Source organism: Phyllostomus hastatus, unplaced genomic scaffold, assembly GCF_019186645.2.
Source record: "Phyllostomus hastatus isolate PE091 unplaced genomic scaffold, TTU_PhHast_1.1 phas_scaffold_216, whole genome shotgun sequence".
NCBI classification, from domain to species: Eukaryota; Metazoa; Chordata; class Mammalia; order Chiroptera; family Phyllostomidae; genus Phyllostomus; species Phyllostomus hastatus.
Genome location: NW_025334018.1, coordinates 2624732 through 2646628, shown reverse-complemented (window position 1 = coordinate 2646628; position 21897 = coordinate 2624732). Strand labels below are relative to the sequence as shown.

Here is a 21897-nt window from a genome sequence, read left to right as displayed (position 1 = left end):
TCAACCTCCAGCGACTCGCTGAGAGACGTTCCGCAGCTTCCAATCGGAAGCAGCCATGCCGGGGGCGGCCAATCGGAGGCCCCGGTGGGTGGGGCAGCCGGGCCAGTTAGTTTTGGCGGGTCGACCTCAACATGGCCGAAGCAAACAGTGCCAGTGTAGGCGGCAGCTGTGAGGAAAAAGGGCCTGAGGGGTCGTCTGCCGAACCCGTGCCCCACAGCACTACCATTTCCAGACTGAAACTCCTCGACACCACAGTGGATACTTTTCTCCAGAAGCTAGTCGCTGCCGGGAGGTAAGGTGGAGGAAGCGGGGACGAGAACCCATCTCGCAGAAGCACAGAGGACCGAGTTTGGTCTGTCAGTGTAAATCCCGCGAGACTGCGGTGGTAAAACGGTAAGAAAGGTCCGTCACGTGGGTCCCGGGTGCGAGAGGGTATCGACTGGCAGTCTAGTCGACCGCTGCGCGTCCCGGAGCCTAGCGAGTCACGTGAGGTGTGCTTACGCAAGTTACCGAGAACGACTAGTTACAGCGTCCTCCAGCCAGTCTAGTTTGCGCCTGAACTTCAGGTGGTTGAGAGGGAAGGTACAGGCTTTGGAATTAGAGCAGGGTTGGAATCATGGCCCAACATAATGTGAGCAAGTCTTAACCGCTCTGTGCCTCGCCCCGATCAGTAAAATGGCAACAAGAGGATCTTTCTCAGAGGTCTTTTTGGGATTTAAATGAGTAGATACATGAAAGGCGCTAGACAGTGCCTGCCACAGAGAAAGCATTAGATTTTAGTTATTTTGGGAATAATAATGCCTTCACTGGGTGAGGACTTAGTGCATTACCATAGAAACACTTCTGTCCTGATTTTCATTTTATGTGGACAGTATTGTAACAATATTGGAATTCTAAAGGAAGCTTTTTGCCCATGATCCCACCACCCAAAATGTTAATGCTGAAACAGTTACAAGAACTTCAAGGGCTTTGACCGCAGCCTGTTCTCCCTCCAGCCCTGTCTGTCCCCACACCTGTTCTTTGACCGCCTCAGGACTCCCATTTTCTCCCAGTCTTCCTCCCTCCCTCCTTTCCGCAGAAACGTTATGATCTATTCTTTCATTGATTCGCACAGCAATTATTTGAGTACCCGCTCTGCCAGGCACTGTGTCAGGTGCTGGAGATAAGACCAAGCAGATGGAGCCCCCATCTTGGACCTTATATTTAATGGATAGAGACGTTCAGTGAACAAAATAATCACAGAGCTTGAAAAGGTAAAGAACAGGTGATGTGATAAGAGTAATTTGGAGGAAAGGAAAACACTAACTAGGATGATTAGGGGAGCCCACTCTGAGGAAGTGATATTAAGCTGAAACTTGAAGAATGAGAGAAAGTACTAGAGAAAAAGCATATAGGCAAAGGGTACAGCTTGTGCAAAGACACAGAGACAGTGAGGGCATTCTAGGAACTGGCAGAGGGAGGTCTGGTTGGCTACAACATAGTGGGCAGAGAGAGTAAAATCAGAGGAAGCCGGACAGCCAGGTGACAGCCTTATCATGCAGGGTCTAATTTCCACAGTAATGAATTTGATAAAATAATTGTAATTATTTTTATGGATCATTCATGACACACTATTATATGTCCCTTCTTTGATTGGTTGATTTCCCGCTACTCATCCTTGCCCTTTTCCCCTCCTCGTAGGCCCTGCTGTCTATTGGCTCTATGTCTACCATTTATTCATTTATTCAGGTACAAATACTTATCAACCATCTACAATGTCCCAGGCTCTGTTCTAGGAGCTGGAGATATAACAGTGATCAAGACAGGAAGGTACTGTTCTCATGGAGTAGACATTCTAGTGCCATAAAGAAAAATGGTGTGACTGGTGTGACTCAGTGGATCAAGCATTGATTGGCCTGCAAGCTAAAGGGTTGCTGGTTTGATTCCCAGTCAAGGCACATGCCTGGGCTGTGGGTTGGGTCCCCGGTTTGGGGTGTGCAAGAGGCAGTGGGTAGGTGTTTCTCTTGCACATTGATGCTTCTCTCCCTCTCTTTTTCCCTCCCTTCCTCTCTTTCTAAAAAAGTAAATAAAATCATTAAAAAATTTTTTTTTAAAAGACAAGGAAATCAAGGTAAGGGAACAGAAAGGAATAGGAGAGGGGTCTGGGTTAGTGTGAGTGCAAGGAAGTGACATTTTAATATGTTTGTTTTCTTGTAAAGCATGTTGTTTTGTGTGTGTTTTAAGTTTATATAAATGATTATTATACTACATATCTTTTTTCACTCAACACCTTTTTTTCACTGTTAAGGTTTATTTGGTGTTTTAGTTGGTATGACACTTGGATAGTTGGCTACGTTGTTGACATATAGACTTTTTACATTATATGTCAGTGTACACTATTCTGATACATAAGTACACAAAATAAGATCCTTTAGAATAGTTATGCACTAGACATGCAATATTGGATTCCAGGATGTGATCAATTGGAGGAAAAAGTTGAACTAGGCATGTCGAGTAAAGGAACCACAAATTATATAACACGCAGTGAACACACATCTAGTTTGAAGGACATGGTCACATCAATGCCATTTTTTAAAAAGATCTCACCATGTCTGGCAAGTGCTTGTGGTTCAGAGCTGCTTGTCTTTCGATGATAAGCATCCAGCTCATACCCATTGTCTCTCATGGACACCTCTTTGCCTCCAACTCCTGCCTCCACAAATTTCGTCAGGGTGAATATCTTGTACGTCCCCTCTTGGAGCATTGCTGGAATTTCTGAGTCTGTAATGGAGAGGGATCACTGAGCCTAAGAGTTTTATCTGATTGCTTTCCAGAAAAGCTGTTTCTATCTCCTATAGCTTTGCCCTCAATGGGTATCCACCATTCTAGTATTTGCTATTCTGAAGTTGTGAAAGGGGTATCTCATTATTGTTTGTATTTGCATGTTATTGATTTCCTCATAGGTTTGGGCATTTCCTCATATACCTGTTTGTTATTTGGCTTCCTCTTCTGCAAACCGCCTACTCATTTCCTCCAGGGTTGTTTTTTCAGTCCCATTTTTTAAAATTGGAGGTTTTTATCTTGATTTGGTGCAGTTCCTGGTATAGTGTAGAAATCAGTCTATCAGTTTTAGACCAAAGAAGGGATTATCTTTGTCTGTTAGGTGCTAACTTTGTCTATAATGTCCTTTGAGGAACAGAAATCTTTTTTTTTTTTAAGATTTTATTTATTCATTTTTAGGGAGGGGGGAGAGAGAGAGAGAGAGAGAGAGAGAGAGAGAGGGAGAGAGGGAGAGAGGGAGAGAGGGAGAGAGAGAAACATCAATGTGCGGTTGCTGGGGGTTATGGCCTGCAACCCAGGAATGTACCCTGGCTGGGAATCGAACCTGGGACACTTTATTTAAACTCTTAATTTTCATGTGATTACATTTCCCCCCTTATAGTTTTGTGCTTTGGGGGTCTTGTTTATAGAGGCTATACTCACACCTAAGTCACTAAGATAGTCTCCAATGTTTTTTTCTGTTAGCTATTTTATCATTTTACTCTCTACTTAAAATCTATCATCTTTCTGGATTAAGGTGAAAGTGGTGGCCTTAGCCAGTTTCATTTTTCTTGTTTCCCAGTCATTGTCAACTAAACAGTTCACTCATCCCCACTGCTTTATGGAGCCCCCTTATCACATGGCAAGTCCCTCTGCCTACTGTGCCCCTCAGCTTCTCTTCTGCGCCATTGATGTGTTGGCCATCTTTGTGCCTATGCATGTGGATTCTTAACACCAGGCCTTCAAAGGAAACCTTAGGTGTGGTGCACATAAATCCCCTCCTCTTTAAAATTGGCCCAGGGGACCTTGATTTTTTCCTTGTAAGCTTTAAAGTGAATTTTTCTCATTCCTCAAAACATTCAGCTGCAATTTTGGTTGGGGTTGTAAAGAGTTTATAGATCAGTTTGCGAGAACTGGCTGTCTCTGCAATGTACAATGAAGTTCCAAAGATCTTTAGAGAACATGCATTCTCTATTAGGTACTGCCTAATACTTTATAGTTTTGTTACTATTGTGAATGCTCTTATTTTCCGTTTTCTTTTAAAATTAGTTGCAGATGTCTTAGAGAAATTATTGATTTTTGTAAGATTGTTTTGTATCTAACAGTCTTGCTCATCTTATTAAAGTTTAACCTCCTTCAAAGTACCCAAATCATAGGTGCCCAGCTCGATAACATGCTATAAAATGAGCACATGTGTGAAACCAGCACCCAAATCAATGGTCAGAGCCCTAGGAGGTACTCATGTGCTCCACTCCCTCTTTACCTTAAGCTGGAAGAGCAACCATTTTCCTGACTTGTGTTTCCATGGATTAGTTTTGCCTATTTTTTTTAACTTTATTAAGTGAAATCATATAGTATGTTATCTTTTTTAAAAAATTATTTTGGATTTTATTTATTTATTATTGGAGAGAAAGGAGGGAGAAAGGGAGAAAAACATCAATGTGTGAGAGAAACATCAATGTATGAGAGAAACATCAATGGATTGCCTCTAGCACTCCCTCAACTGGGGACCTGCCCAGCAATCCAGGCATGTGCCCTGACTGGGAATCAATCCAGTGACCTTTCAATTCGTAAGCCAAGGCTCAGTCCACTGAGGCACACCAGCCAGGGTGTCATTTCAGTTTTCTCATTGAGATTTAATTTATATATCACAAAATTCAGCCTTTAAAGTATACAACTAGTATGTTCACAAAGTTGTACAACCATCACAACTACCTAATTCCAGAACATTTTCATCACCCCAGAAAGAAACCTTGTATTCATTGGCAGTCACTGGACATTTCTCACCCCCATCTCCCAGTTGGTAGTAACCCCTAAGCTATTTTCTGTCTCTATGGATTTGCCTCTTCTGGGCATTTCATATAAATGGAACCATACAATATGTGGCATTATCTACCTGGCTTCTTTCAGTTTGCAGGCCCGTGCTCAATCCACTGAGCTACACCAATCAGAGCTACCTGCCTTCTTATACTTGGCATAAAACATGGTTCATCCATGTTTTAGCATGTATTAGTACTTCACTCTTTTCTATAACTGAATAATTTTCCATTGTATAGGTAATACCACATTTTTATCCATTCATCATTAGATAGATATTTGGGGTTGTTTTCATTTTTTTTTGTTTTTGTAATAATGCGGCTCCGAACATCTGTGAATGAGTGCTTTCAGTTCTCTTGGGGATCTACCTATGAGTGAAATGGCTGGATCATACAGTAATTCTACGTTTAATTCTTTGAGGAATAGCCAAACTGTTTTCCAAAGCAGCTATATCCACTAGCAGTTTATGATGGTTCTGATTTATCCATATCCTCACCAACACTTGTTATTGTCTGTCTTTTATTTTTTTAATCTTTCTTATTTTTATTTTTATTTATTAAAAAAATGTTTATCCTCACCCAAGGACATTTTTTTCATTGCTTTCAGAGAGATAGGAAGGGAGAGAGAGAAACATTGATGCGAGAGAGAGAAGCATATATTGATGCCTCCTGTATGTGCCCAGACTGAGGATTGTACACACTCGGAACGGCCATTGAACCACAACCTAGGCGCAACCTAGTTGGATTTCCCTAACTGGGAATCCAACCTGCAACCCTCTGGCTATGGGACAATGGTCCATCCAGCTGAGCCATGTTCCTCAGAGCTTGTCTGTCTCTTTTTCTTTTTCTTTTTCTTTTTCTTTTTCTTTTTTTCATTTGTTTTCTTTTTCTTTTTCTTTCTTTCTTTCTTTCTTTCTTTGAGCAGAAGGAAAAAGAGAGGGAGAGAAACATGATGTGAGAAAGGGAAAAAAAATCGATTGTCTCATGTGTTCCCTGACTGGGAACCAGGACCAAACCTGCGACCTAGATGTGTGCCTTGACTGGGAATCCAATTAGCGACTTTTTGCTTTGAGGAACGATGCCCAGCCAACTGAGCCACAGTGGTCAGGGCTTATCTGTTGTTTTTTTTTTTTATTACAGTCCATAGCCATCCTCCTGGGTATAAAGTGGTATCTCATGGTGGCTCATGCGTGCGTTTTCCTAATGAATAATGATGCTGAGGATATTTCATGTGCTCATTGACCATTTGTTTATCTTTGGAGAAATGTCTATTCAAATACTTCCCTCATTTTTAATTGGCTTATTTGTCTTTATTGTTAACTTGTAAGAGTTTTAATTTTGAGAAGTCCAAATTAGATTTTATTATTTAGATAAAAATTGCGAAGAATTTTTTGTTTGATTGCTTGTGCTGTATCTAAGAACTCGTCTAATTCAAAGTCACTAAGGTTTAAACGTATGTTTTCTAATATGAATGTTATAGCTTTAGCTTATATTTAGGTGTTCGATTAATTTTGAGTTAGTTTTTGTATATAGTATGAAAACAGGGTCCATGCTGGCTGGGTGGCTCAGTTGGTTGGAACATCATTCCGATATGTGAAGGTTGTAGGTTCAGTCCCCTGGTCAGCACACGGAGGAATCAACCAATGAGTACATAAATAAGTGGAACAACAAATTGATGTTTCTCTTTCTCTCTCCCTTCTTCTCTCTCTCTCTAAAAAAATCAATAAATAAAAGTTAAAGAAAAAGGGGTCCAATTTCATTCATTTATATGTGAATGTAGTCACTTAATTTTATGTACTTTGTAATTTTCCCTATGATTTTCTCTTTAACTCAATGGTTATTTAGTAGTATGTTATTTTTTTCCAAACATGTAATTTTTAAAAACTTCTCCTTTTGTTGTGATTTCTAATTTTATTGCCTTATGGTCAGATATCACAGTCTGTATGACGTTGATTTTTTTTTTGGAATTTTGCACTTTGACACTATAGTGTAAGTATATGGTCAATTTTTGTGAATGGTACATAAGGACTTGAAAAGAATGTAGTTTCTGTTCTTTTTAAAAAAATTATTTTCTGCCCTGGCTGGTGTAGTGGATTGAGTGCCGGCCTGTGAACCAAAGGGTCACCGGTTTGATTCCCCGTCACGGCATATGCCTGGGTTGTGGGCCAGGTCCCCAGATGGGGGCATGGGAGGGACAACCACACACTGATGTTTCTCTCCCTCTCTTTCTCCTTCCTTTCCCTCTCTCTAAAAATAAATAAGTAAAATCTTTTTTAAAAAATTCTTTTTAAGCTCTATTTTTACAGAACCCAAGTATGTTATCAATTTCCTACTGTGCATAACTAGATAATGGGCTTTTTTTAAAAAAAGATTTTATGTATTTATTTTTAGAGATAGGGGAAGGGAAAGAGAAAGAGAAGGAGAGAAACATCAATATGTGAGAGGTACATCAATTGGTTGCCTCTTGCATGCCTCCATCTCGGAACCTAGACTGCAACCCAGGCATGTGCCCTGACTGGGAATTGAACCAGCAACCTTTCAGTTTGCAGGCCAGCACTCATTCTGCTGAGCCACACTAGCCAGAGTTTTCAAAAAATTTTTTAAAATTTTATTTATAGAGGGAAAGGGAGGGAGAAAGAGAGGGAGAGAAACATCAATCGGATGCCTCTCCTATGTGCCCCAACTGGGGACCAAACCCACAATCTAGGCATGTGCCCTGACCTTGAATCAAACAGGCAACCTTTGGTTTTGCAGGATGACACCCAACAACTGAGCCACACCAGTCAGGGCTGCAATTTCTGTTTCTTGAGTGTAAAATTCTATACTTATTTATTAGTTTGAACTTTTAAATATCACTGAAATTTTTTAAATGCTCATTTTTATTTTACTATTTTTTCAATCCTCACCCAAGGATACATTTATTGATTTAGAGAAAGAGAAAGAGAAACATTGATACAAGAGAGAAACATCAATCATTTGCCTCCCTTACATGCAGGACCGAGCATCAAACCGGCAACGTAGGTAGGTGCCCTAACCGAGAACAATGCTCCAGCTGACTGAGCCCCCCTGGCCAGGGCTTATTTTTAAAATCTTAATTGAGCCATCCATTTCTATTATAAAATCTCTGATCCTAGTTGCTTATATTTATTTCTTTCCATAGTCTATCTGTATTGCATTAAATATGTAGGGGTTATTATTTTTATTAGCAGCAAGGGAATTTATTATTCTAAGAGAAATGGAAAGCTATTGTTTTAGAATGTTTGATAAATGGCCCTCTCTACTTGCTTAAAAACCTTCATTTATTTGCAGTGCTCTGAATACAGTGACAGGTCTCTTAAAAAGTACTCTGCTATGTAGAGAATAGACTATTGACCAGACCATCTACAGTCTTCCTAGGCTCTAGACTCTGATTTTTGTGAGACCCCAGCGCACATCACGTCAAATGCATTTAGAAAGCACCCAGTGTCTTGACTGAAGTGGTGGTTGTGCGCAGCCACACTTGTGCTAAAATTGCAAAGGTGCGTGCACACACACATCTGTGTAACAGTTGAAATATGAATTATCTCTGTGGGTTACACCAATGTCAGTTTCTTGGTTTGATGTACTTAATATAAGATTTTAACACTGAGGAGAGTATAGTTCTTTGCAACTTCATATAAATCTCTAATTACTTCAGAATGAAAAGTTCAAAAAAGTTTTTGTACAAAAAGTTATCATAGTAGAAAATGATTGAAAACCACCTAAAATGTTCAACATTTGAATAGTGGTGGTTACATAAGTATAATAACTTTATGTAATAAAGTATTATATAGGTATTTAAAATTCCTAAAAATGCCATTTTTGACTAATATTGGCACATGGAAAAATTATGTTATAATGCTAAATTTTAAAATTGATTATGGAGAGAAAAACATATCTCATATTAACTACAATTTTTATCTAGTTAAAATTGCAATTGATATAATATATTTTAGATTTGTTTATTCATTTAAGATAATAATTATTCAATTTGGAGCTTTTATTTTTAAAGCCATTTAATTTTTTTAAGTCTAAAGTTTTGTTTGTCTTTGAAAAGCTTGTCAAGCCAAAAGTTTTGTGCCTGGGGTGCTAACCCCATGGTGGGGCCACAGAGGCCCAGGTAAGAGACATGATGCAGCGGAGAAATGTGGGTGGATGCTAGCCAATTGGAGGGAGGATGGTTTGGAGGGGAAGATGAGGGAAAGGGGAACTCCAGGAGATTGCCATCGCTTCATGATGGTGATTGGGTGGAGGGTGGCGCCATCTACTGAGATGGGGAGAAAATCCTGCCCCACCCCCGGAGAGTTTAAGGAGAAACAGGTCTGGGGTTACAAATCAAGACATCTGTTTGAACAGGTTCAGTTGGAGTTGCAAGACAGCCACACTTCTGTTTCTTATGGCTCCTTGGCTAACTCATCTTTGCAACCACTGGCAAAACCCCACGTTCAGTGTTTTCTCTGTACTCCTCTGTCCCTACACCCACCTTGCTGAGCAGCACTGCAGAGTCTCACCTGTGGTGGAAAATGGTGCTTCCACAAAATCATGGTCTTGGGCTTAGCTGGGCCCTCAGTGAACCCATGAGTCTCATACTCCAAGCCAGTTCTGTTTCCCTGCCACCTGTACCCTCTCAGTGAAAGTGACCCCAACAGCTAGTTAAAAGTCCTCAATCTCAAAGACCAAATACTTATACTCAGGACAGAAGTCTCTACATAGTAAAAGCTAGTTTATTCACATGTCAGTGATCCAAAGGGATATTTTAAACCCCAGAATGACTTTCCCCAGAACTTAGCATATTTTTCATGTACATTTTCACTTGACTAGGAGGGCAAATTATGTGATGCACCTCTAATTGACAGATAATCAATCGCATTGAGCTCTCAGATCCCACAGACCCTACAACTTACCATCTTCTGTTGAGGCTTCTTCCTGCCATTGGACCAGCTGAGGCAAAGATTCTGGCATCTGTCCCCTTAGGCTTCAGAACTTAGAAATGTGGCCCTGAAGGAGTTTACCATTTGTGACCTCTGCCTTGTCCTTTGAAAATGAAGGGTTCTTTTCTGCCCTCACAGCGTCCTGGACCTTCTGAGAAACAACCATTCTTTTGTGGCTATCTATCATCTTTCTATGTTTGTTACAGATCAGGACCCTCCAAAAGAGGCTGTTGGTCAGACAGAGGTGGTATTGGCGGGGCCCTGGCTGCAGACCAGTTAGCGCTGTTCAGAGGAAAGGTGGGTCTGCCGCAGCTGCCCACGGCACCCCACAGCTGTGCCTCAGGTGGTGTCAGCTTGTGGGGCTGAGGGAGCCAGAGGCGATTGACAGTTCTTAGGTTCTTGGATGCCAGACTGTGTCCATGCCTGTCCTGGCATGGTCGGGAATTCCATCCTGGAATGTGCTGTGCAGAGTATGATTTGTATGGTAAGCTGATTAAAGCCTACATCTGACAGCAACAGAGGAAAGAGAACTAACTGCAATTGTACATGAACTGGTTGGTAGAGTTTTAAACTAGTGGCAAACACTATTGGTGTTCACAGGAAACAGTTCTTTACAGGAAAGAGAGTGGTTTAATATATAAAATATTCTGAATAAATGCCTCAGAAATACAATATCTCGCCCTTTTTGAGTCTGCTGCTGATGTGAGCCGCTGTCAGTGATTTGTTTCTGAAGTGTGGGTATGACTCATCAGACTGTGGTTTGCGGCTTCAGCCCCATCGAGCTGATTCTGTTCTTCATGTTTCCAGTCCATCCCCCCATCTCTGCCCCCACTGTGTCTGCTTTGCATGAGTCTGCCATCTTCTCAGCTGTGCCTCTCGAGTCCATTTTCACACAGCAGCTTGAGGGAGCTCTCGAAAGTACACATCTGATGTTCCATACCTGCTTAAAACCCTTCTAGCTCCTTGGGTCATGACACAGTCCAGCCTCTGTGTGTCTGGCCCTTCCCTGCTTACCTTGCCAACCTGCAGGCTATGTGCCAGGGAGGCCTGGGGCGCCTGACCCAGAGCCAGATGGCTCCACCATCTATCTCTCAGCTGTGTGGCCTTGGGCAAGCTTCTCCCTGCCTCAGCTTTCTCTTCTGAAAATGGGGATGATGGTAGTAGAACTTACCTTGTAATTGTGAGGGTTAAGTGAGTTCCTCTATGTAGAGTCCTTAGAATAGTGCCTGGTTCTAGCCTGTGGTCAATAGCCATTTCCTGTTTGTACATCTTTACACATGCACTTGAGTGTGCACACCACTCTTCAGCTATGCAGGCTGGACCTCTCCTGTCCTCCAGCTGACTCCTACTTCTCTCTTAGATTTCCAACGTTTCTTCCTCCAGGGAGTCTTTCCTGAGCCCCCAGCTAGGCCCCCCATGGCATTCCATCCTCATTTTCCAGTGATTGATGCTTTCCTTATAGACTGTACCCCCTTTAAAGGCAGGAATTGTACTTGGGTTTGTACCACTGAGCTAGGTCAGTGCTCAGTGTCAAATGTATAGGTGAATATAGTTATCGTGATGGTATTTTTTATAAATATTTTTATTTATTTTTAGAGATGGAGAAAGAGAGGGAGAAAAACATCAATGTGTGATTGACTTTCATGCGACGCCTACTGGGGACCTGGCCTGCAACCCAGGCATGTGCCCTGACTGGGAATCAAACCAGTGACCCTTTGGTTTGCAGGCTGGCACTCAATCCACCGAGCCACCCAGCCAGGGCTTGTGATGGTATTTTTATCTCCATGCTAATACTTATCAAATCTGAAGTTTTTTTCTTCTTTCTTTTTCAGAAAAAGTATCCGAATTTCAAATTTTCAGTAAGTTTCTAGAAGTTTCCAAAGAAGTTTAAATTAACCCAAGAGCCCTAATAACCTGAAGACATAATTGAGATTAATTTTTAAAAGACTTTTAAAAAATATATTTTATTTATGTTTAGGGGGAAGGGAGGGAGAAAGAGAGAGAAACATCAATGTGTGGTTGCCTCTCGCATGCCTGTAACTGGGGACCTGACCCTCAACCCAGGCATGTGCTCTGACTGGGAATTGAACCAGTGCCCCTTTGGTTAGCAGGCTGGTGCTCAATCCAGTGAGCCACACCAGCCATGGCTAAAAGACATTGTTTAATACAGTCTTCATCATAAGTCACTGACCTCTTATTTTCATCAAGGGACATTTCTGTTTGTTTTTTCCCCCTTTCCCTTTCTCAGTCCTGGGGCTGCCTAGTGTACACAGGATGAGAAGAAGAGCCGGAAAAAGACCAGAGAAACATTTCTTAATGAAAAGGGGAGGGTTTGGGTGGTGGGTTTGGTTTGGGCAGAGAGCATCAATTTCTGTCACAAGGATCCCTGTCTTCTCCATCCCCAGCTAGTCTTGATCTCACTGAAGTGCCAGTCCCTGCCTGCCCTCTGGTGGACAGTCTATGAAATAGGCCTACAGTTGGGCAACAAGCAAGTTACTGTGGCAGAGGAAGGCAAGCTGGGGCTCCCTAGCACTACTGTGGAAGTGTGTGTTTACTTGTCTGTGCCTCTCATCTTTCCCTTCCTTGCACAGTCTGTTTGCCTGTATAAACTGACAGACTGACACATCACCAGGGCTTGATTCTAGGCTTAAATATTTTGAAGTCAATTTTTCAAAAGTTAGCCCTGCTGGTATGGCTCAGTGGATTGAGTGCCAGCCTGCAGACTGAAAGGTCACTGGTTCGATTCCCAGTCAGGGTACATGCCTGGGTTGCCAGCCTGGTCCCCAGTTGGGGGTGTGTGAGAGGCAACCGATTGATGTATTTTTCATATATTGATGTTTCTCGCCCTCTCTTTCTCCCTCCCTTCCCCTCTGTCTAAAAAGTAAATAAATAAAAGCTTAAAAAAAAAGTTAAACTTGGCCCTAGCCCATGTGGCTCAGTTGGTTGGAGTGTCCGTCCTCCCACACACTGAATGGTTGCAGGTTTGATTCCTAGTTAGGGCACATACCTAAGCTATGGGGTTTGATCCCCAGGTGAGGCGCATATGGGAGGCAACCAATTGATATTTCTTTCTCACATTGATGTTTCTCTCTCTTCCTCTGTCTCCAATCAATAAATGTATTTTTAAAATTTAAAGTTAAATTTCTGTGAAAACTCACTTTATAGTGAGCTTTTAAGTACAGTAAATGAAATGGTGACAAAATGAGTTTAAAAACAATGAAGGCATCTCAAATATTGCATAATTATTTAAGCGAAAAAATAGGTTAAAATTCAGTTAATGGAATCATTTCTGTTTTGAAAGAAACTCAGTAACGGCAATTTTTAAAAATTTCATTGATGATAAATGTAGCATTTTTATTTTATTTACTTACTTTTAGAGAGGGGGGAGGGAGAAAAGCATCAATGCATGGGAGATGCATCGATGGCTTGCCTATTCACACCCTTAACTGGGGACCAGGCAGGCAACCCAGGCATGTGACCTGACTGGGAATGGAACTGGCAACCTTTCCGTCTGTAGGCTGGTACTCAGTCCACTGAGCCACACAGAGCCAGGGCAATTGTAGCATTTTTAGGGATGGAGCACAATTTAATCTTTTCTCTCTACTGGGGGCCAATCTGTTCTTCCTGCAGCTGGGTTGCTTTAACCCTTCTTAACTCTAGGAAGTTTAGTTGCTATGTTCTATACCTCCGAGGAGGGTGGAGGACTGTTCTTTTAAGAACAGGTGAGGACTGTTCTTTTAAGACTAGTAATAGTAATTGTGGCTAATGTGGAGCATTTCAATATACTGTGAACTGTATTTTTATATATATATAACCTCATTTAATCCTCACAGTAATTTCATGAATTATAGAGAGTTGTTACCCCATCTGACACAGGAGAAACTGAAACTTATGGAGGTAAAGAAGTTGTTCAAAGTCACTTAACTGATGAGTGGAAGAGGTAGGGCTTGAACCCAGGCAGCCTGTCCTCAGAGCCAGTGTACTTACCCAGTGCCTAGATGGGTGGCCCCTTATGCACTCCTGGAAGGCCAAGTCTGGAAGACCATTCCAGGAGAGGACAAAGGGGTGCTTGGCAGATAGTCCTCCGAGGATGCTCTTGGGGGAGTATTCCTCTACCCCTGTAACTCAGGCCTTGGTACACTGGGGGTCCAGGGTTGGGGAGATGGCTGGGAGGGGGGCCTGCCTCACCTCAGTCCCAGTCACCTAGTCTACAGCATGTTCTGTGTGCTGTTATGTATCCAGCACTGTTCTGGAAACTTCGGAGATGACAGTGATATTGTAGATGGCATCCCTATCCACAAGACTATTGCAGTTTACATGAGAGAGTGGATGGGCGGTTCTGGGGTGGGGGTGGATGATCATGAATGTTTTCTAAAGTGCTTTACTTTTTCTGTGCTTCCCTGATTATATTTTTATATTTTTTCTGTGCTTCCCTGATTATATATTTTTTTTCAGGAAGTTCATAAGGATGTTCAAACCATTCCCAAGTCTGAATTGGCTCTCAAAAAAGGAATTGCTGGGGGATGGGAGGAGAGGAAATGGAATGAAGGTGGTCAGATGTGCAAGCTTCCAGTTATAAGATAAACATGTTGAACGGATGTGATGCATGGCATGATGACTGGTTAACACTGCTGTGTGGATTATTTGAAAGCTATTAAAAGATCTTGAGTTCTCATCATGAGGAAAAAACTTTTTATTCACAAAAGGTGATGGGTGTTAGCTAAACTTACTGTGGTAATCATTTCAATACATGTAACTCAGATCATTATGCTGTACACCTTAAATTTACACAGTGCTGGATGTCAGTGACATCTCAATAAAGCTGGAAAAAAGGAGAAGAATCACTTTCCTCACTGACATTGGCCTCCAGCTTGGCTGCCTTCCCTCTTAGTGTTCGCAGCAGCATTCCCCATCTTACACGAGTGTGCTCGTTTCTGGGGCCCTTCACTCTCACAGAATTCTCAGGCCCCACAGGGGCGCTAGAAGAGTTTGTGAGCAGCACTGGTGCGCAGAACTTGCCCCGCCCCACCCTGGGCCCTCTCTGCTGCTTGCTGCCTGGACCGAGGAGAGATGTGTCCAGCTCAGACCCTCTGCCTGCCGAGTGGGCTGGGAGGAGGAGCAGGATCTCCTGTGTCCCAGCCAAACCCGTTTCCAGCCACAATTACCTGGTTTCGATTCCAGCCCCGCTTGACCAGGCGTCACATGCCCCCCTCCCACACCCTTCATGTGGCCGCAGACTGCGTGGCTGGTGGGGCCAGCAGCAAAACAACAAGGTGTCTGGGACTCTGACCGTCATCTGGTCTTTGTGTTGTCCTTTTGTGACTAGGTCACCCTCCAACGGGTGCTAACATCGAATGTGTATTGCCAGAAAGGTGAGAGATATGTCACGCTTACCCAGAGGTGTGCTGCTGGACGCTTACAACCAGCTCTCAAAATAAAGCCCCGGCTTCATGTGTTTGTCAGTGTCTGAGGTGTGAACACTCCTGATCGCAGCCGCACAGTGTCGCCGTGTGCAGAGCGCAGAGGAGGCGGGCGGCAGCACATCTGTGCTTTGTGTTCCTGTGGACAAGGCAGCAGTGTCCGCAGTCTCAAGGGCAGAGCAAAGTGTGTTAGAATAAGTAGGAAGTATGTTTTGACTAGTTTAGTAGTACCTTTGTTTTTAATGTAATTTATTGTAAGTTTATAAACTTTAATTTTCAATAATGGCTGTATGTAACAACTGGTTCACAGACTTCCTGAAAATGTAACAATTATCTCTAGCAAGCTACTGTGAGTGGGCTCCATCCAGCCCATTACTGCTCTTACTCTTCCTCTGTTTCAGAAAACATTGCTATGGGGAAGGAATTTTCATGTAGGGTGGGGAGCCTAGAGAGCCATGGGAAAGGGAAGACCCAGCAGTAGCTCCCTGTGTGGGGAAGGAAGCGGGGGCTATGCACTGGGCCCCAGGCACCTGCCCTGTTTGTCTGGCGGCCCGCTGGCCTGCCACACACTGCAGGGCAGCGTCCAGACCCCGGCAAAGCGCAGCCGTGAGCTTCCGCGCCTTCGAGAACTCCTTTCTGTAGGTTGCTTGAACATTGCCTCATGAGAGAGGCCTTTACTGTGTCCCCTGACTTCCTTCCCCACACAGGGGAGATCCCCAAGACGATCCCCACGATACACTCTTAGTCCTGTAATCCCAGAGGCACTCTCCACAAATGGCCACCACCACATTCATGTGTGGGTTTCGCTGTTTGCTGCCATCTCTTAGAGACAGGGGCGTCCAACCTGCAGGCCACATGCTGCCCGGGATGGCCGTGAATGCAGCCCAACACAAAGTCGTCGATTTACTCAAAAACTTTTTTTTTTTTTTTTGCTTATCAGTCTTCGTTCATGTTGTGTATTTAATGTGCAGCCCAAGACAACTCTTCCATTGTGGCCCAGAGACACCAAAAGGTTGGACACCCCTACGGGGGATGGAAGCTCTGGGGCGAGACCGCCCAGTACCTGGTGGGCGACCAGCACCCAGCGGGCACTCAGTCAAAGTCCTTAGAGAGGGGAGAAGACGGCCAGGGGAGTCCATCTAACTTACTTGGTTCCTTTGTCTGAGAGGAACAACCACTGGGAGTGTCCCGAGTGCCTTTGGATACAAGGGATGTATCAATGAGGTGTGCTTAGCTGCCAGGAACAGAGAGCTATTTTAAATTACTTGAACCATAAGGAAAATCCATTTCTTCACTGACAGGAAGCCCCAAGGTAGGGTGGCTCCAGGTGCTGTTTTCAGCAGTTTGACAGTATGTTCAGCGACCCCAGTTCTTCCCTCTTTCTGCTCAGCCTCCTTAGGGATAAACGGCCCTCAGGCCAGACCCTCTGTGGTTGTGAGGACTTGGCATCACCTGGACATAGTCCCATCCTGTGGGAAGGGCATCAGTTCCTTCCTGTGTTGCTCTTTAGAAACAAGGGAAGTTCTCACAGAGGCCACATGCCTTCTAATCCAGCCTTGAAAGGGGACTGCAATGGCCAAGGTTCTCATGGTATGGTGCCCATTCCGGCAAAACAGGCATCACTGGGGAGCTAGTTAGACAATGTTGGGATGAGGCTGAGCAACCTGTTTTAAAAAGCCCTCCTGGTGATTTGATGCTCAGTGAAGTTATGGGAACCACACAATGTGGCTGGACTAATTGTGACTCACCCTTCGGGGGAAATGCCTGAACTCCCCCACTGCGGGGGACTCTGCAGAGGGGAAGCGGGGAGACTGGTGAAGACCAGGGCAGGTGAGCCCTCGGCAGTGACTGACTGGCATTGCAGATGGCACTGCTTCTGACCAGGGCGGTGAAGACAAGGCCCAGAGTCCCGTGATGGCGGGCAGTGGTGCCCCAGCAAAAGTTGATGACTGATGACTGGCCATGTGTTTGAACCTCCCCACCTTTGCCTTCTCTCCTTCCCACCAGCTACCAGAGGTTCACTGACTGTTACAAGCGCTTTTACCAGCTGCAGCCTGAGATGACACAGCGAATCTATGACAAGTTCATGACTCAATTGCAGACGTCTGTCCGGGTGAGTGGCGAGAAGCCCAGCAGGTACTGTTGGCTCAGGTCCTGCCTCCATGCTGTCACCCCTTCTGTCCTCAGGCCCTATAACTATCCTTTGTGTGCATCAGGCTGCAGTGGCAATTGTCCCTCCCTTCAACAACGTGGGTGTCTTAAATGCCCCTTGTTCTGTATTGTAATTTTGTGTTTATACGTTGTCTGCCCGCCAGACCTGTGAGTTCAGCGAGGGCACAACTGGGTCATACTCCTCTGTGTCTTCAGCACCCAGTGCAGTGCTTGGCCCAAAGGAGGCCTTTCACAGATTGTCGGATCCAATAGAACTGTGTGTTAGAGGGAATACGAAAAAAGACAGTGTTCCCTTCACGATCTCTCTTGAGAATTAAACTGCCCTGCTGTTACACTGCAGGATGAGCCTCTTAAGCACCCAAGTGTGGAACCAGCAAGAATGTGGGGGTAACAGCAAGGCCTCTGGCGCCCGGATGATGGGCAGAAGGAAAGGCTTGATGCAAGCTCTTTTGAAAAATATTTTATTTTTGATTGCTTCAAGCTCTTTTTCCTTATTTTTAAAAAGATTTTATCTATATTTAGAGAGGGGAAGGGAGGGAGAAAGAGAGGGAGAGAAACACTGATGTGAGAGAGAAACACCAATTAGTTGCCTTTTGTATGCACCCTGACTAGGAATCGAACTGGCAACCTTTCACTTTGCTAGATAACAGCGAACCAACTGAGCCACACTTGTCAATGTACTGCAGGCTCTTTTTAAATGTTTCCCATTTTATCCTTTATTTTCTTCATGTGAAAGTCACATGTAGAGAAACTGGAATGTTTGTATAAAGGCACAATAGAATTTAGCCCAAATCTTACTAAGTGCTGTTAGCAGTTTAGCATATTTCCACTATAGGCTTGTCTAGTATTGTAGCTTTCCCCTCTCTTCAGGAGGAAATCTCTGACATCAAAGCAGAGGGGAACCTGGAGGCTGTCTTGAACGCTTTGGATACAATTGTGGAAGAAGGCAAAGACCGCAAGGAGCCCGCCTGGTGAGAAAGAACCACGGGAGGGCTCATGGAGGAACAGGAAGCATCTTAGGATCTTGAAGGAGCTTTTGTGATGGACCCATATGCACGAGACTCTGGGCTCACGGAGAGGACCTTGGGACAGGGACAGGTGGGGAGGACAGGCACCAGAGAGTAACCCAAAACAGTGAAATGCACAGCCCGCTCTGGGGAAAGAATCCCGGGGCAGGCGCATATTGTCCAGGGTTTGTGTTGGACCGAGAGAAACCTTCCTGGGGAGGGGTTTCAGGGTTTATCTAGCCTGTGGGAGGAAGGGTAGGGAGGGGCGTAGAAGGAGGCAGAATAGTATGCTTGGAGTCTTATGTTCATTAGGCTGGCCCAGACATCTGGTTTTCATTCATTTGTTCATTCAACAAATATTTAGGGAGCACGAACTGTACACCCAGTACTGTTTTACATGCCTGAGAGTTAACAGTGAACAAGACACAGAAGACCTGCTCCCTTGAGCTGGCATTTCAGTGGGAGCTCTGCCGCCTGGAGTATCCTGTGTAGGGGGGAGAGGAGGCCCTGAGACAAGAGGAGACTTGAGGCCACCAAGACCACAAGTGGCCTGAGCTCCTGGCACCCTCTTCCGCCTGAATAGGATGCTAGGGAGAGGGAATAAAAACAGTTTTTGTGCATTCTAATTTTTTTTTAATGCTTTGTGACCTTAATATTTATTTATTTATTTAAGAGAGGGAAGGGAGGGAGATAAAGAAACATCAATGTGCACTTGCTGGGGGTCATGGCCTGCAACCCAGGCATGTACCCTGACTTGGAATCGAACCTTCGATGCTTTGGTTTGCAGCCCGAGGTCAATCCACTGAGCTATGCCAGCTGGGACAATACTTAAAAAATTTAAGTTTTTAAACTGAAAAAGAAATTTTAAAAGAACCTACAGTGGCTTCTACCCTAGTGCTCGTCAGAACTGACCCATCTCCTCTCTGGACATTCAGAAGCCCCTATAATCTTGCCTCCCCAGACCTGTCTTTACTTATGCTTCCTTGTTAGCTCATACCAGGGCCTCCCCAGGTCTGGGCCCACTTTCAGGCAACCACTCCATCTGGGAGGACTCATCTTGCACCCCCACCCCCACACCTCTCCGGCTTGGTCAGTAGGACAGACGCAAAAGCTGAAAAGTCACCTCTTGCCCTGGAGTGTTAGAGATGGGGAGTGCATGTGGATGGGAGGAGAGTGTGAGTGCAGCTGGGAAGGCGAGGCTACTGGCAGAGTGAGAGGGGGGAGGCGGATTCCTGGGCACTAAAGCTGAGGGGCAGGAGGTTAGTGTTTTTATCAGGAGCATGAGCCATGCAGTTGGGTCTAAGGAGGTGAGAGGGACCCAAGGAGAGACCTTGAAAGCCAGTCCAACTTGAAATTGGAGGTGGGAAGATCACCAATTGGAGTTGCAAGTAGAGCTCTCACCCCACACTGTCCTCCGCCTCCCGTCCCATGCTCCCTGCCACCCTCCAGGCGCCCTAGTGGGATACCAGAGAAAGACCTGCGCAGCACCTTGGTGCCCTACTTCCTACAGCAGCGGGACGCCCTGCAGCGCTGTGTGCAGAAACAGGAGGCTGAGAACAGGCAGCTGGCAGACGCTGTCCTGGCTGGGCGCAGGCAGGTGGAGGAGCTGCAGCTGCAGGGCCAGGCCCAGTGGCAGGCCTGGCAGGTGAGTGCCTTGGCCCTGCCCTCAGCCCCCTGTTCCCCTGCTGCAGCTGGGCCAAGTGAGGTCAGAGGATGAGGGGGATGCTTTGGGGCTCTTACTGAAGATGGGTCCTACTCTGGAGAGGCCCAGGCTAGGTCGCCAAGGCACCCAGCCTGCCATAAGCAACTGCTAAGTGGAGCGGGGGGACTTCTGCACATGCCCTGCTGAGTTTGTGACATGAGCCACAGACCCATACCATTCTGGGGGAACCCAGCCTGGGGGCAAGGACAGTAGATGAAAAGGGAAAGGGTTTGGATTTCCTCCTCTCCGAATGTGTCTGTCTCTTCTCTCCCACTGATGGCAGGCTCTACACAGAGGACAGAAGGAACTGGTGGCCGTGCTGAGGGAGTCTGAGTAAGAGGAGGATGGCCAGGCCCAGGAGCAAAAGGTGGTCAAGGTCAAGGTCATCCTGTGGCAAGCAGCCCCTAGGAACAGCTGAAATGTTGCCCCACCCCTAAGCAGTGAAGGAATTTGCTGGGGGCCGATGTCTGAAAAGTCCCCACTGCCACTGTGCCTTGGGACTCCCTGGAGGTGTCATACACAACCTTCAGATTCCTTTCTGTTTCCTTATAACAAGGATTCTTGGCCAGGTCCCACCTGCGAATCAGTCACCATGCCTTCTCTCTTTTAGGTTCTGGCAAAACCTACCTCCATCCCACCCCACATACCCCTGCCCATTGCTGAGCCCTCCCTAGGACTTGGCTCAGGGAATCTGTTTTCAATCTCCACTGATTGCCATGTTCTCTCCACATCCGTAAATAAACTTCCTGCACTACACTGTAATCTGTGAGGATGCTTCCTCTGCCTGGGGCACTCGTGGGCCGAGACCCCTCCTGGCTCCTGAGTTCGGGCTCCTCGAGGCCTCTGCTGCAGCCCACTGAGAGACGCCAGTCTCGGCTGGGTCAACAGGCGTGTATCTGACCACCACGTGCAGAAGGATAATGAAGGCCCTCGACACAGAAACCAGGACCCCTGGGTTCCTTGAGACCAGGACAAGCTTTCAAGGGAGAAGAGCCTACTTCTCTTTGCCAGTTTGGGTTAATTCTGGGAGAGGGCCCATGGTGGGCCTCCATGCCTGCATCTGGTCAGTGCGTACACACAGCCCTTCACGTAGCTGGGCACTTAGTCCTTGGGTTTCACACCTCACTCGGCCAGCAGAGCAGCAGGAGGGGCCCAGCACCAGCGGGGTGGGTGCTTCTTCCAGATCACAAAGTGAAGAGGAGAGGGTGAGCAGGCCAGACTTTTTCCCTGGTGAGGGTCTCACCCCAACTCTGTGGAGAGTGGTAGGGGTGGGCCTGTCTGGGAGCACTGGGACACTCAGGGAGGTACCAGGTGGCCCCTGCTTGTACTTCGGCCCCAACCCCTAAATTGAGCCCATGGTCCTCTCTCTGGCCCTGGAGCCACAGCCCTCAACCTGCCCAACAGGGGAGTGGGGTCGTCCTCCCCTCTCCGGACTGATCTGAGGCAGAGGCAGAGCTCAGGTGTAGGATGGGGGTTTTCAGGCTGGATGTTCTGTTCCTTGGAGGACAGGTCCCCTGGGCTTTCCATACTGGGGAGGCTGCAAGGGCAGGGAGGGGCACGAGCCCAGAGGTGCTCTCCCTCTTCCTGCTCCTCAAGGCACAAGAGAGGGTGTCCCCACCACATTGACCGCCTGGTCTGCCCCCATGAAGGGCTGTCCTTAATCTCATGCCCAACCAGCCCTACTTGTGTTGGCTCTTGGCCCTTGGCCCTGTGCTGCCTGACTATTTCTCTTGTCCCGACACAGAGGGCCTGACCAGAGTTGAGCCAGCCCACACCAGGCCTGCCTCTGGTGTCTCGGGGGTGAATGAGGCC

General features: G+C 45.6%; 1 protein-coding gene across 2 annotated transcripts; it reads left to right on the top strand.

Annotated features, from left to right (window-relative positions):
• Nucleotides 1–115: 115 nt before the first annotated feature.
• LOC123804453 (polyamine-modulated factor 1-like) lies at nt 116–20841 on the top strand. 2 transcript variants are annotated; one of them, XM_045816752.1, is made up of 5 exons: nt 116–292; nt 17212–17317; nt 18247–18347; nt 19894–20028; nt 20369–20841. In XM_045816752.1, the coding sequence occupies exons 1-5, from the start codon at nt 132–134 to the stop codon at nt 20406–20408; spliced, it is 543 nt and encodes a 180-aa protein (XP_045672708.1). In that variant the 5' UTR covers nt 116–131; the 3' UTR covers nt 20409–20841. The 2 variants fall into 2 exon arrangements, with proteins under 2 accessions (XP_045672708.1, XP_045672707.1); XM_045816751.1 differs by having other exon boundaries at nt 19833–20028.
• The last annotated feature ends 1056 nt before the right edge of the window (nt 20842–21897 follow it).